Genomic DNA, 13962 nt, shown 5'->3' with positions numbered 1-13962 from the left:
CTTTTGAAAGAACCACCATAACATTTTGTTCAGAATTACAAACATTTCAGAGTTACAAGAGATGATCGTAACTCTGAAGTCCTACTGTATATTTAACTTCCCTTCTGCCTCCCTCTCTTTTACCACCCCACCCCCAGTAGAAGGTGAAAGTCTAATGAAAAATGGTTTGAAATGTGTCATCTTTATCCAGTCCATAAATTGGTCTGTAAAGGAGATGCAGTAAACAGATGTGAGCCTCGCCAGCCCAGAGACAAGGAGATATGAGACTGCTCTTAAACGCAGGACTCCCATGAATTGGTACAATGCACTTCCACACAAGCAGTCAGCAGCTGGCTCCTCTGACACACTGTCCAAACGGGCTGGTGCTTTGTAATCAAAGGATCGCCCATGATATTAAACTATTTAAAGACTTGCTGACTCCAGTATTCTTGCCTCAATGGTAGAGATGTCAGTGGGAAGGACAACACACTGTGGCCATAGCACTGTATGAAATAGTTAATACATGCTACAGTTCAAGACAGACAGGAATTCAGGTATTAAGAATAACCAATTTCACACCTGTCATGCCTCTGGACATAAATTGCATCATGTCCTGTCAGTGCGTTTCTTATAGTCTTCAAGTGCAAGCCACACTGTCTTATGACTATCAAAAGCATTAGTCAAAGCAGGGAGAAGATTAGGGAGTGAATGTGGTTTATGAGAGGTTAAATCAGCATCATTAGAATATGAGCCCAAACTGAACTTATTTCCTCTAAAAAACCTACAACTTTCTTCTTGATGTTTTCACTATCGAGTGGAGCGTCTAAGAGATTTAATGGAACAAAACAGGCCTCTTAAGCTTTTGGTGCCTCCTTGACATAATCTTGCCTGGGTGTGACCAGCACAGAAAGACAGACTGGATCAGGAAGCCTTCAAATTATTCAGCAAGTTCTGGTGAAGTGGACTGTGTGCATTTAGGAAAAAGCCCTGTGCAGCTCCTAGGTCCTGGCTTGCCAACGTGGGAAAGGAAACTCTGCTGGGGGTGAATATATGCTCTGACTCTGGATATCACCCTTCCATTTCCTACACTAGATCACTTATCAAGTCAAAATGCAAGAGGCACCTTTTTTAATAGGCCTTCCCTCCCCTTGTAACATCATCTGCCCAAGACCAAACAATTAGGGAGACTGGAAGGGAGGGAGTAGGTGGCCAAAAGAAAATAAAATAATTAGATGAAAAATTAAACCAAACTGAAAAACACGCACACAAGAACAAAAACAAAGTACAACAATTGCCATTTGAGCACACTCAGCACTAGACTCTCAGCTCTTTGGGGCAGGGACTGTCTTTGTCCTGTGTTTGTACAGCCCCTGGCACAAAGGGGTCCTGGATGTCTGAATGCCATGACGACACACCCCTTAGGATTATCCTTTCAACAATTCCCAAAAATGGATCTCCCTCATCTAACAACATACGGTTTCTCAATGCTTTTCCTCCCACAGCCCCACATTCAGCCAGTTCTCACGATGCACTCAAAAATGCTCTACAGCAGTTGCTGTGGTACTACATAGAGCAGGGCACAATGGTCTTCATCAAGGAACGGGAGCACACTCCAACTGCTCCCAGAGAAGGGAGGATGACCTACTTAGTGGGCTGTGACTCAAAGGCTGGAACCGTAAAAGGTCTTTCTTCCTCTCTACCAAAGGAATCTGCCATGCAACTGTGTTTTTGCATATTGATGGAACTTCCCCAGATACCAATGGATTCATTCCTACCTGCGGTGAAGCCTCTGCTTTTAACATTAGAGGCACAAAACTTATAAAATGAAAGGAAATCCAATGGCATATTAGTCTTTGAAAAAAGGATAAAATAAGAAGCTGTTTGTTTAACCTTCTGTAATCTGTAATAATGGACAGGCACATCTTCCAGCAAACAGGACTCCTTAATGAACTTCAGGACAGCTTCTTTAGCAGTCAGACCTTGCTGTTCTTGGTGCATCTCTGGAGCATGCTTCAAGATATAGTCACTACCCCTCTTTGCAATTATCTGCCATAAAGGAAAGAAACAAGGTCCGTCAGCAGCTTTTCAATTATCCCAACAGGAGGAAACTGGGATCAACAGCAAGGACCAAACGAGTAAAAAATGAAAACTTTTTCCCACTAAACCTGAACATCACACCAGGAAATGTAAGTTCACTTAACCCCCTCCTTGAAGACTCAGCATTTAAATTTGCCCAAAAGATATTAGAGAATAAAATCTCTGAATAGGTCCCCCTTAGATATATGGCACAATCATAATATGCAACACCAGAGTACTATAAGACCATAGATCTTGGTATTTAATATTTTTGTTCTCTAGTCCTGGCAATTCTCCAGGTCTCAGTTTTGCTGAACACTTACAGGCAATGCTTACCTAAAATAGTGGTGTATTCTTCAGCAATGTCCCCAAAACACTGAAGTTTTGTATCAACTATTGTTTTGTATCAATAATAATTACCCATGGTGCTTATTACACAGTGTTCACCTTCAAAGTGCTTTATCAACATTAACTAAATACACCTCCCATTGCCTCTATGGAGGCAGGCAAGTATCACTACCCTCCCATTTCACAGATGGAAAAACTCGCACGAAAGTTAAGTGACTTGCCCAGGGTCACAGAAGGAATCAGAGCCAGCGCTGGAGCTTAGCCCTCAGGAGTTCCTGGCTCCTGATCTTGTGCTCAGACCACTTAGCCATGTGTTACCGTAGAATAATGCAGTATTTCTAGGATAAGGTTAAAGCTTTCCCTCACAGCGGAGATGCCTCTTTCAGGCTGGGTTGGGAATGGTTGCTACACAGGTAAAAAGGAGTTTATGGCTGAACTTGCTTCTTCACAAAGCCCCACCACACAGGACATTTAAAACTAGACTGTGCAAAGCACTTGAGAGTATCCTACAAGCAACATACTGCCCTAGCAGGGGTATGCACTATGGCCCAACAGAGCCTTTTCCATAGTTATATTAAGCTCTTCTTTTGCCTTCTCCTACAGACTCCCTGCTTCTGCCTGTACACAGGCCTCATGTGACTATAATCATCCTCCTATCAAGAAGGCTGAGCTCTGTCAATGTCATTCTTGATCTGATCAGCCAGCAGCTGTACAGCATCACAAGGCTATAGTTGGAGCCAAGTCCAGAGTTCAAAGCCAGAGTTCCCACTTCCCAGTCTGCGGTTCCACCTTTTTATTAATTATTACTTAGATTACAGTAGCCCTTGGCCACTGATCTGAACCAGGTGCTGTTAAAGAAGTAGATCGTGCAGGGTCTCACTGCAGTACCCTGGGGCCAGAGAGAAGCATCCCCCTGGATGCCAGATTTTGATGTCTGTAATAATAAATCATCTACACGCTCGCTCGGGGCTGTGGCTCAGTGCAGCGGGGCTGCGCTCAGCCTTGACCTTTGGAATGTCTGCAAGATTAAAAAGATTGATAGCTGCCCTCTGAACAGTCCCTGTCAGACCTACCCTTCTTAAACCCTTTGGAAACTACATAATGCCAGGCGTGTCACCTGGGAACTGCAATTCCCAGAGTGTCGGTGGGACTCCAGTGGGGAGAATTCTGCCAGGCAGAAGGGAGTATTGGTACACGGCAGGAGGAGAGGTTGCTTAGGGCTCATGAGTATAAAAGTCCAGACTTGCCCTGCCTCCACCACACCTGCCTTCCTGACGCCATTCATTTCTTCTGCTTTGAACCCTTCCCCTCCCCGCCACTTGGAAACAGCTTGGGCTGGAAGGGAAATAGAGGCACAGAGGTGAGGTGACTTGCCCAAGGCTACACACAGCAGGTTGGAGGCTGAGCCAGTAGAACCCTGGCTTCCTAGTCCAGAACCCCATCCACTATCTCCCAGCATCTCCCTCCCTGTCGTTTACTTGGATTCTCACTGACTGGTGGTTCACTTATCATCATCTGCGCATAACAGCAGAGAAGGAAATGGTGCAGGAAGCATTCTGCCTCTTGCATATTTGCGTGCTCCTTCCAAAGATATGACCAGAAGACAAGAGACTGGTTCAGTCATTGCCCTCAGGCAACGTTAGTCACCATAATGGGTTTTTGTTTTGTTTTTTAAGAAGGCAAACCATTTCAGCTCAAAATGATATAGTCACAATTCAAATTAACCTAAAATGACTTTTTTTTTTTTTTTTTAAAGGTGAAAAAGACATCAAACTGTCCCCAAACACCGCAAAGTCTGTAGAAATAGAAAGTGGTAACTGAAATCTTTAAGTGTATATTAGAAGCACTGGACAATGAGACACAAGTGACCTGAGACTGAGCAGTGGCCAAGAGAGCATACCCAGAGAGATCACGATTAAATGCTCAGCTAAGTCAAGTCAGAATGAGAAGTCACCAAAGAATCCTTTTCTCTTTGTTTTCACCAATCAGTGTTGCTCCTCGGGCACTGCCATCCTGCACCTTGCTCAGTCCACCCCTCAGGTAAATGCGATGGGACCAAGGTACTGAAGATGATTTTACTGGTCTTCGGCCTCTTGGGGTTGCCAACTTAGAGTGCAAAAGCAAATGCATTTCAATGCAATTTATTTCTGAAAATACCTGCCCTTTAACTGCTGGATTCAGACCGGGAACAACAGAAGCCTCAATGGAGAAAAAACCTCTGGTGGAGTCATCCCACATACAGTGACACAGCCTGGGGAGTCCCTGCTGCAACTGCAGATGATTCTCTCTAATTCTCATAGTGAAAACTTACCCACTGTGGGAAATAGGCCTGAGGTTCAAAATATTTCCCAACATGGACATTCTCTGTATAGTTGCCCAAGTCAGCCTGTAAACTGTAAGCAGCCAGCAGGAAATAGATTTCTTCTTTGTGGGTGCCGTGAGACCTCAACACCTGCTCCTTGAGATGGCAGTAGTACAGGTGCCGTGCTACCTTGTCACTGCAGGATACAGAAAGACAGCTTTGTTTAAGGCAGAGCAAAGAGATCACGTTCAGGTAAGGCCAGTCAAATGCTGCTTCATTATAGAGAATGGACACACTTATGGTGTATAAACTGCATTTTTTAAATAACCATTTATAACTTGTATTATAGCGGCATCTACAGTGCCGGTCAGGATCAGGGCACACTGCACTAGGCACTGTGCACAGGAACAGTTTCTGTCCTCAAAGGTTTACAGTCTAAACAGTCAAAACAGACAAAGGTTGAAGAAAGGAACTCGTATAATCCTTTTTGTTTGGAGAGGTCAGACTAGGGCAGAGAGTGATTCAGTGCCGAGAGTAACACGAGGAGCTGTGACAGAGCCAAGGAAGGATCCCAGATCTCCTCAGTCCCAATCCAGCATCTCAACCAAAAGTCCATCCTTCCTCTCCAAGTCTGGCACTGTTTTTGTATTGCATCTTCCAGCTGAGGCTCTCAAAACGCTTTGCAATATTAATGAATTGCCTGGGAGGTAGATAATAGTGGCAGGAATCTTGGATTTGCTTGTGTCTTCTAGGAGCACTAAATAGGGATATTAGGGAAAGGTGAGCATATGATAGACAGACGGACAGAGGGTCACAGAACCCAGGCCTCCCGTCTAGGATTCTGATTCAGTGTGTATGTTTTAAAGAAGCCCCACGACTGCATGGACATGCCTCTGTATGCCTTTCTCTGCTTTACTACTACTGCAGAGAAAAGTCTGATGCCAATGGAGCGATACAAAGGGTACATCTACACAGCAATTAAAAACTCGCAGTTGGCCCATGCCAGCTGACTTGGGCTAAAGGGCTGTTTTGCTGCAGTACAGATGTTTGGGCTCAGGCTGTACCCCGAGCTCTGGGACCCTTCCCATCTCGCAGGGCCCCAGGCTGCAGCCTGAGCCAGAGCGTTTACATCACAACTAAACAGCCAGAGTCAGCTGACAAGGCCCAGCTGTGGGTTATCTGAATTTTACAATAGACATACCCAGAGAAAGATGAATAATACCAGGAAGTTTCCCTACAGCAGTAAGAAAATCTTTCTCCTCTCAGAGGGAAACTTTCTCCCCTCAGTCCAAAGGGGAAAATAAAAAGCCTTGCTCAGATGAGACCAGCAAATGCTTAAATGGAGTGAAGACTGGGCCGACATTAATCCACCTGAATAATTCTAGCTCTTGGCTTGCCCAGGGGCCAGAACCACACCAGCAGCACTGATGCAAAAACACTGTCAGTTGTTCATTTTTAACTGAATCATCCTTTGTTCTGCCTGAGGAGGTAAGGGTAGTTGTATGCATCCTATATTCCACATGAATGGAACCCACTCAAATGCAAAATTCTGTGACTCACAAGTCATTCCTTTTGCCCACTTCTAAAACTGCAGAATTAGCTAGCAGGCGTGTGGCTCAGATACAACAAATACAAAAAAATAAATTACCAAAGGAAAAATATCAGACTGTATCCTAGCACAATTTCCACGATCAGTGTGGGTGCGATTTTTCTTTTTAATCTTGTACGTGCGATCAGAAGTTTGTTGGCTGCATTTTAATAAATATTATCTACATCTATATCGCGAAAGAGCAATAAAAGAGTTAAGACTTCCAAACAAGGAAGAGCAAGGGAGAAAATATTGTAGACTGAGGTTCAGGCTGTGGAAAGGATCTGAAAACAAGGCTGCCATAGTTGTTATGGGCAAAAGGCTAGGGAGTTTGGAGAAGAGCAACAGCTAAATCAGCATGGGAGTGAGGATGGAAAGTAGGTATCAGCAGAACAACAAACTTGAGGGTGCTCATTGTTAACTTTGTAATAACTTCAGCCTTAGAAGTGTTTAGATGTGCAGTAATTAAAAAACAGCAACATTACATTACAGGAGCATGGAGCTTAAAAAAAAAAAAAAAAGTTGAAAAAGCATCTCGGTTTGATTCCCACCAGGATGGAAGTCAACTCTTTTGGATAAAAGGATGTTCTGACATAGACCTTATTACTGATCTCCAAAGAATGCCTGTAGGACTACAGCACCCACAAAGGGAAGAAAAAAGCTCTTCAAAAGCAATATGTTTTTGTTTTTCCATCTAACACAGCTTTCTGAAAGAATAAAGTTGTCACCGTAGACAGATTTACCTTATGACCCTTCCATTTTCTACGTAGTACTGTACTCTGAAGAAAGCAACAAAAGGAGGGGTGAACTTCTCTGTCCCCTTTAGGGCAAAGGGAGAAAAAAAAAAAAGTGTTAGACAATTTTCCCATGACCCCACAGTCTCATGATCTTCCTCACCATTCTGTGTTTTGCTCATTGTTCCCCAGTTCTGACCCTCTGTCAACATTTTTTTTTTTTAAGTCACCACCCTTAACTGTACAGCAATTACTTTGGGATTTTACCATCCTTGGAGCTCTTGTCAATGAAACATTCGACAAAGGCGAGACACAAACGAAGCATCCAAACTCTCCTATTTCCTTATACCTCGTGCCTCCAGCCTCACTCCCAGGAAAAGACTAAACCCTTTTACCTCTGCAATACGCTCAGCCTTCACTGAGTAAGGCTGAGACACTTCAGTCTGCTACTGAAAATTTGTCTTTGGGCTGGCAAGGGTTACCTTCATACAGCCATGAACTAAAGGGAGACACTATGTCCCCTTCCCTGACACTGACTATAGATGTTTAAAAGAACACTTTCAAGATTTTTTCTTCAAACTGTGACCTGCCTTACCGGGAGCACCAAATATCTATTTTCCAATAAAAATTAAGACACAGTTAAAGTCTCACGTTCCTTCCCCTCTCTGCTTTGTCTATTTTACGGTCTGGTCTGCATGTAACTTCACTCACATAAGCAGGCCTGAGCATGTGCTAGGTCAGAGATCCATCTGCTTAGGCACATAACGTGTCATGCACACCCATGGTACCACCAGTAATAACTCCATCACCGAACAATTCATTTACAAAAAAAAAATCCAGTCATAACAGTTAATCATTTTACAGAGTTTTGTCGTCAATGAAGGGGTAAGGAGGAGGGAGCTAGTCAACAGGGCACTGGACTGTGCAGGGGGGAAGGGGGGGAGGAGGGGGCAGGGGAGAAGAGGGCACTCAGGAGACCAGGATTCAATCCCAGATGCAGCCAGACTTTCTGTGTGACCTTGGGCATGTCACTTAGCCTCTCTGTGCCTAGTTCCCATTTTACAGATGGGAATCAAAATGCTCTCCGACCTCACAAGAGGTGTTGTGAGGATAAATTCATCAATGACTACGAGGCACTCCATTATTATGGCAATGAGGGCTATGTGAGTACCTGGTTCCACCACAGCAAACTGCAGTGGTTGCCTATTAAAAGCTTTATTCTCCTTTGGAAGATGCTATACTGGGTTGAGAGATATTCCCTGCAATTTAAATGGGATGTGCTGCTGGAATCAGCCATCTCTCTCAAGGTGGAAGAAACCGCAAGTTCACCAGCTGCGCAAAAGGATCTTCCTAGAGAGGTATAACAAACAATACTTGTATACAAACAATTCTGGAGACAAAGGATGTTGTTTAATGAAAACATTTGTGTTACTTTCAGCTTTTAGGATTTTGTTTTGAGGTATAAAGATGACAACTGGGCAGGGGACCGGATCTTCAAACTTCCAATAAAAAAAAGACTTGACAATATCATTTTAGAATGGCTTGTCCTAAACAATTAGACACATGCCTTATTCATTTCACACGATTTTTCTTGACATTTCAGCTAGGTGTTAAGAAACCAAGACTCTGCTTAATAAAAATATACTTCTTCCCTGCGACTGCTATTCTTCCACACGCCTCTGTAGAATCGCAACCCCAGCCCTCGATGCATTTCATATTCAAATGCACTGTGGTGCACAGGTTATTACAAGTAGCTGTGCAAAATCATTTTACCCAAAGCTGCTCTGTTTTGTACAGCAGGGGTTCTCAAACCTTTCCATGGATCAACCATGCTCAAAAGAGTGGCTCAATGACCTCTTCCCCTCCTATGGGCAACTGAATACCACGCCTGTGGCAACTACAGCAATTATTTATGTGGAAGAGTAAAGTCCTTAATGTAGTTTTAGCCTCTTTTAATCCAATTTAGCAGCTGGAAATTACAAGACCCAGCTGTGTGTGACCAACCAGCTCGCCAGAGACCACCAGCAAGTGCTCCATGGACTGCAGTCTGAGGCCTCCATGTCACTGTATAACCATAGCACCACAAAGTTACTGATCTCTAAAAATTAAAACCACATTTGACCTACTTTGCTTGACTCTTTCTTCCATTCCTTTGAGAAGTATTTGCTAAGCTTCTGCTCCAGGTCCATAAATACATATTCATTGTCTGAGATAGAGAGAGAGAGAGAGAGGTGAGGGATACTGGCGGGAAATGGTGACTGTTTCAGAAATGGAAATTCCCATCTGACAAATACTTCGGAGACAGTTTTCACGGTCTTCCAACAGTGCACATGAATAATAGTAAGTACAACCCCAGAGCAAGACCGGATAGGCACCAGGGAGGAGACGGTGGGAGAAGGGGCTCCGTTCTCCAACTGTATTCTACTGGGGACATGGGCTTGGAAGGAAGCTCATAACAGAGGCCTGACCCCACTAGGTGCTGCGGAGAAGTAGTGGAGAATTCTCAGACTCTTGCACATTCAGTTCCCTCCTCCCCCCACAAATACTCGCTCCTTGAGTTGAGCCCATTATGGATGGGAGAAATGCCAGCTGGTTGAGCTAACCTTGCTGTCAAATTAGTAGAGCAACACTGGCTCAAAAGGAAACCCTCAGCAACCTTCCTTCTTACCAGAGCTGGTATGTTATATACATCTTCTCTCCATGAAATGGACAGGGTCTCCTCCCTCCAAATATTTCTCACCAGATTGTGCCCCCTCACACAAAAACAAGAGACACTCCAGCTTCCCCCCCAGTACTATGCGTCAACAAACCCCAACTCCCTCTGTTGAAAGCTTGGCTCATCTCCCCTCTTGGCCAACTTCTCTTACATAGTTAGACAACTGGATTGGAAATGGAGGAACTCTACCTGCCATGAATGGCTGGAATGTTCTCCCCATGAGGGGGTAGGTGGTGGGAGATGACAATTACTGTCTTGATACCACTTTGTGGTCCTTTCAAAAAAACTGGTATTTTGTAAATTACACCCTGTACAAAATATCAAAAACACATGCAATTCAGCTGGTGAAAAATTGTTTGACACTTCTCAAGCTTTCAAGAGATGACTTGTGAGTATTTTAGGCAACAGAGGTCATTCCAATTAAGCACATTCATGTGACTAGTCACTCTATTCTCTGGTCTCACTCAGGAAAAAGGTGTTTTGACAGGTGACAAATGCCAAATAAAATGATCTTGTTCCTGAAAGACCTGAAATGGAGGGGAGGGCAGGGGGAACAGACTTTGAAGCTTCGGCTTATGATGTTCAAAGCTGATCTGAAGAAGAAGAAAACAGGACATGCAAATTGACCTAACCTGCAACTGTGTGGAAAGAATAGTAGATTACACTGATAGTCCTTGTCCACCCTATGCACTGAAGCACTCTAGCAACAACAGGGTTCACGACAGTTCTTTAGCATCGCTCAATTAAATCACAGCCATTTTCCAAGAGAGTTCAAGCTCCTAAGAGAACAGATGTAGCAGTTCTTTTCTGGACAGGTTTTTAGCCCCTCCCCAAAAAAACCAAAAACACAAAAAAACCAAACCCCACCTTCATACTGGGCCGAAATTGTTCCGCACATGTCTAGGCCTTGTCTGGAGATGGCACATGAGACCCAAATTATGAGGAAATGATCCCTAAATTGTGTCACAGAAACCTAATTGTATACTGCCCCCAAACATTCATCATGCCACATCTTTTTGTGTTGAAAAGCATTTAGTAGCATTGCAGGAGTTGCCAGAGGTGTGGGGGCTGGAGGTTTTGGGACGACAGAATTAGGGGCTTTGGCACGCCACAGTATATGGAAATTTTGTTATTTTGACAAAGAGGCGGCAATTTAGGCCTTGACACTGGGAAGACACTGCATCTTATCTTTCCCTCCCATTTTTGGGCAAGAGCAGCCCTAAAATTTGTTTTAAATTTATGAAGAAAAGATGGTTTGAATTCCTCCTTCCCAGCACTTCCCACACAAATGGCTGGTACCCCCATCACAATATCTACCACTGAATCTAACAGCAATGGGAGAAGCACATTAGCTGATGTTTCTGCTAAAATGACCAGGACAGGAGTGAAATAGTTAACCAAGACATCTGAAGTCTTCCTAATTAGGCTTCAGTGTTAACAGCTCACTGAAATGCCTGGGTCAGTCCATGCTTCCTGGACTGTTGTTCCAGGCTGTTACGACAGAGGTGAACAATCAGTTCACTCTGAAGTTTCTCTTCGCAACCTTCAGGCAAGAGACTTTAAAAAATGTTCGTATTTTGGAGCACAATCATGTGGCCAATTCAAGTAGGAACCATAACACAGCAGTGTGTGTGGCTATGCAATCCTATCCTAAATGGCAGTCCGCAATTATAAAAGGATTCCTCTGTTATTGACTATCCCTCCTCATTTTAGACTGCTCTTTTAGAAACATTTCTGATCACAGTATGTCACATCCGATTGGGGTGGACGTAAGCACTGTCTGGAGCTACTTCGGGGTGGTTAAAGGCCCTGCCCACACTACAGGTTCTAACCATGATTTGGGGACCAAGTACGGCACATTCACCTTTACACATTACATGGGTCAGTTTGTGCCCACATGGCAGCTTTTCTGCCATCACAATCGTGTGGATGCACCTGACATGCTGCCCAATCATGTTTCTAATCAATGCATTCTGGAGAAAAATCAGAGCAACCATCCAACACTGCCTCTGCAGGGGAAAAAGTGTCTGGAGGACATATGTTCAGCTCCACACTAGGAGCATGTGGGGCATTAGATCTGTCACAGACAGCTGGGGAGAAGGAGAAGCAGCCAAAGTAGTTAGTTACATCAAGATGATTAGGGTAGTCCCATCCAAACCTAGTATCCCATTCCTGATCCCAAGTGCGCTGAACAGATTACAGGAAGACAACGAGAGAAGACCTAAGCCTCTGGCAGGGATGAGACACTGTTAGATGGCCATGGCTATTAACAGAGTTTGAGCTGCATTGCATTCATACACAAACCAAGTTTAGAGTCAGCCATGATGGAAACTGGTTACAAGCATGGTTCAGACTTGTAGCCTGTCCAGGTTACAAAACAGCAGCTGAGAAACCCACAAGAAGCCATAATTATAACAGTATTTATAACCCAGTCAGAACTAAACCATATTGGTCAGTTAGTGCAATACAGACAATTGTACTCAGTTGATCATTCATACTTTTGTCAGAGCTGCGTACGTGATATTTTAAGTACACACACCCAACTTCAGAATTTCATAAACAGCTTGAACAACAAGTGACCTCCCTCCCTGCCCTCTCCCACACCACCCTTCTTGTTTCTCCCCCCTCATCTCTGTTTTTTTGTCAGTCCTCCCGTCAGTCCAGGAATGCAACATCACATTCCTGCTTAATTAAGTTAATACTGTCGGAATGCCAACCTGCAGTGTAATCCTCAGTCTACAAAAAACAAAGATACCCCCTCACCCCCCATAGGATTTTTTTTAACTGGATTAGTTGTAAAGCTTACAGATCTTTGTCAGATGCCTAAATTGCCTCTGGTTTGGATACATTCTTCTGTTTAAAAGAGATGTGGGCACTGAACTCTACTCATTTAAGAACAGAGCTGGAAAGAATTGCTTAGAAATGCAGAGAGTCTCGCCACTTCAGGTGAAATCTAATGTAATTCACTATACACACAGGTCAGATACACCACCTGAGTAAGCTGTCATAGCTCAAAAAATTTGCACAAGTCAGGATCTGGTCCCCAGGACCCATGTGCATGCACATATGCAACAACTCCTCTTAGAACAGGGCTACACTAAGAGCTATAGGTCGGATTCCTCCGCTCATGTACACACACGTGCAGTAGGTAGCTCAAGGAGAGCTAGCAGGAGTATAAAGAGCCGCGCAGCCACAGTAGCATGGGCAATGGCAGCAGAGGCACAGCGGAGCCATGGTAAGAACAAAAAGACCTGAAAATGGGTTGCTCCCATTGAGCTACTGCGAGTATGTGTACAGAAGCACGGGCATCCAACCGCTAGCTTATAGTGCAGGCATAGCATGAAGCACGAGAGAAGCATGACTACAGTTAGTAGTTTGCATTTTACCAGTGCAGTACTCACAAGAAATCCATCCGTCCCTCCAGACAGTTTGCAGCAGTGCAGTTTGTTTAAGCTTTCCTCTCCCAACCCCAACTTTTTAAAAACCATAAGGTGTTTTTTTTAAACACACACACACACACACACACACACACACACACACACACACACACACCCACCCACCCCCCACCCGGAAATGCAAACTTTATGTTGCTGCTATACAGCAACATTCACTTGGCACATTGCACATTTAAAGATTTATCACCACAAAAAACGGGCCAGATCCTCAGATGGTATAAAATGGTGTACCGCCACAAAAGTACAGGGAGCATGACAATATAAGGCAGCTACACATTTGATCCAGTATGTATTTAGTTACACATTTATCAAGGAAAACTGGAATAGAAAATACTCCGTGTATTCAAGTGTGACTGAGTTAGTGTTAATATAGGAGTCTTGACTTTCACATTTCCTGACCACCTCTATTTAAATTTTACTTTAATTACTACACTCCTCTAAGAGCAGCATGGTAATATGGTACGCAATGTTGATATTCTGCTCTCCCTACTATGCAATTCTTGCTCTGATGCACTGGGGAATTCCACAGATGTCAGGAGAGCAAAATGAGTGATACTGAAAGTGAGAACTGCATTCTAATTGGCAACAATAAATGGCTCATTAATTAATTTGGTTGCATTAAGTGTACTTTAACGTTAGAACTATGCACGGACACAGACGTTCTGAAGATTAAGATGCAGATACACGTGAACTGATGGAGCACAAAGTTCCATGCACAGCAAGTGATTTAGTGCAGGACACATCACTTTTTAAACTATGTCCAG

The 13962-nt window shown here is 43.8% G+C and overlaps 1 protein-coding gene across 1 annotated transcript in view; it reads right to left on the bottom strand.

Moving 5' to 3' along the window:
- Window positions 1-13962, bottom strand: part of FRMD1 (FERM domain containing 1) — a 52936-nt gene that overhangs the window by 13255 nt on the left and 25719 nt on the right. The window contains exons 4-7 of the mRNA XM_067535820.1: window positions 9154-9233; window positions 7037-7113; window positions 4715-4901; window positions 1870-2025 (exon numbers count right to left, since the gene is read on the bottom strand). Of these exons, the coding sequence (XP_067391921.1) occupies window positions 1870-2025; window positions 4715-4901; window positions 7037-7113; window positions 9154-9233 (500 nt within the window). The remainder of the gene's footprint in view (window positions 1-1869; window positions 2026-4714; window positions 4902-7036; window positions 7114-9153; window positions 9234-13962) is intronic.

Source organism: Emydura macquarii, unplaced genomic scaffold, assembly GCF_026122565.2.
Source record: "Emydura macquarii macquarii isolate MOO-44397 ecotype Brisbane River unplaced genomic scaffold, CSIRO-AGI_Emac_v2 contig_3517, whole genome shotgun sequence".
In the NCBI taxonomy this organism is placed as follows: domain Eukaryota; kingdom Metazoa; phylum Chordata; order Testudines; family Chelidae; genus Emydura; species Emydura macquarii.
This window is presented reverse-complemented; position numbering and strand designations above follow the sequence as displayed.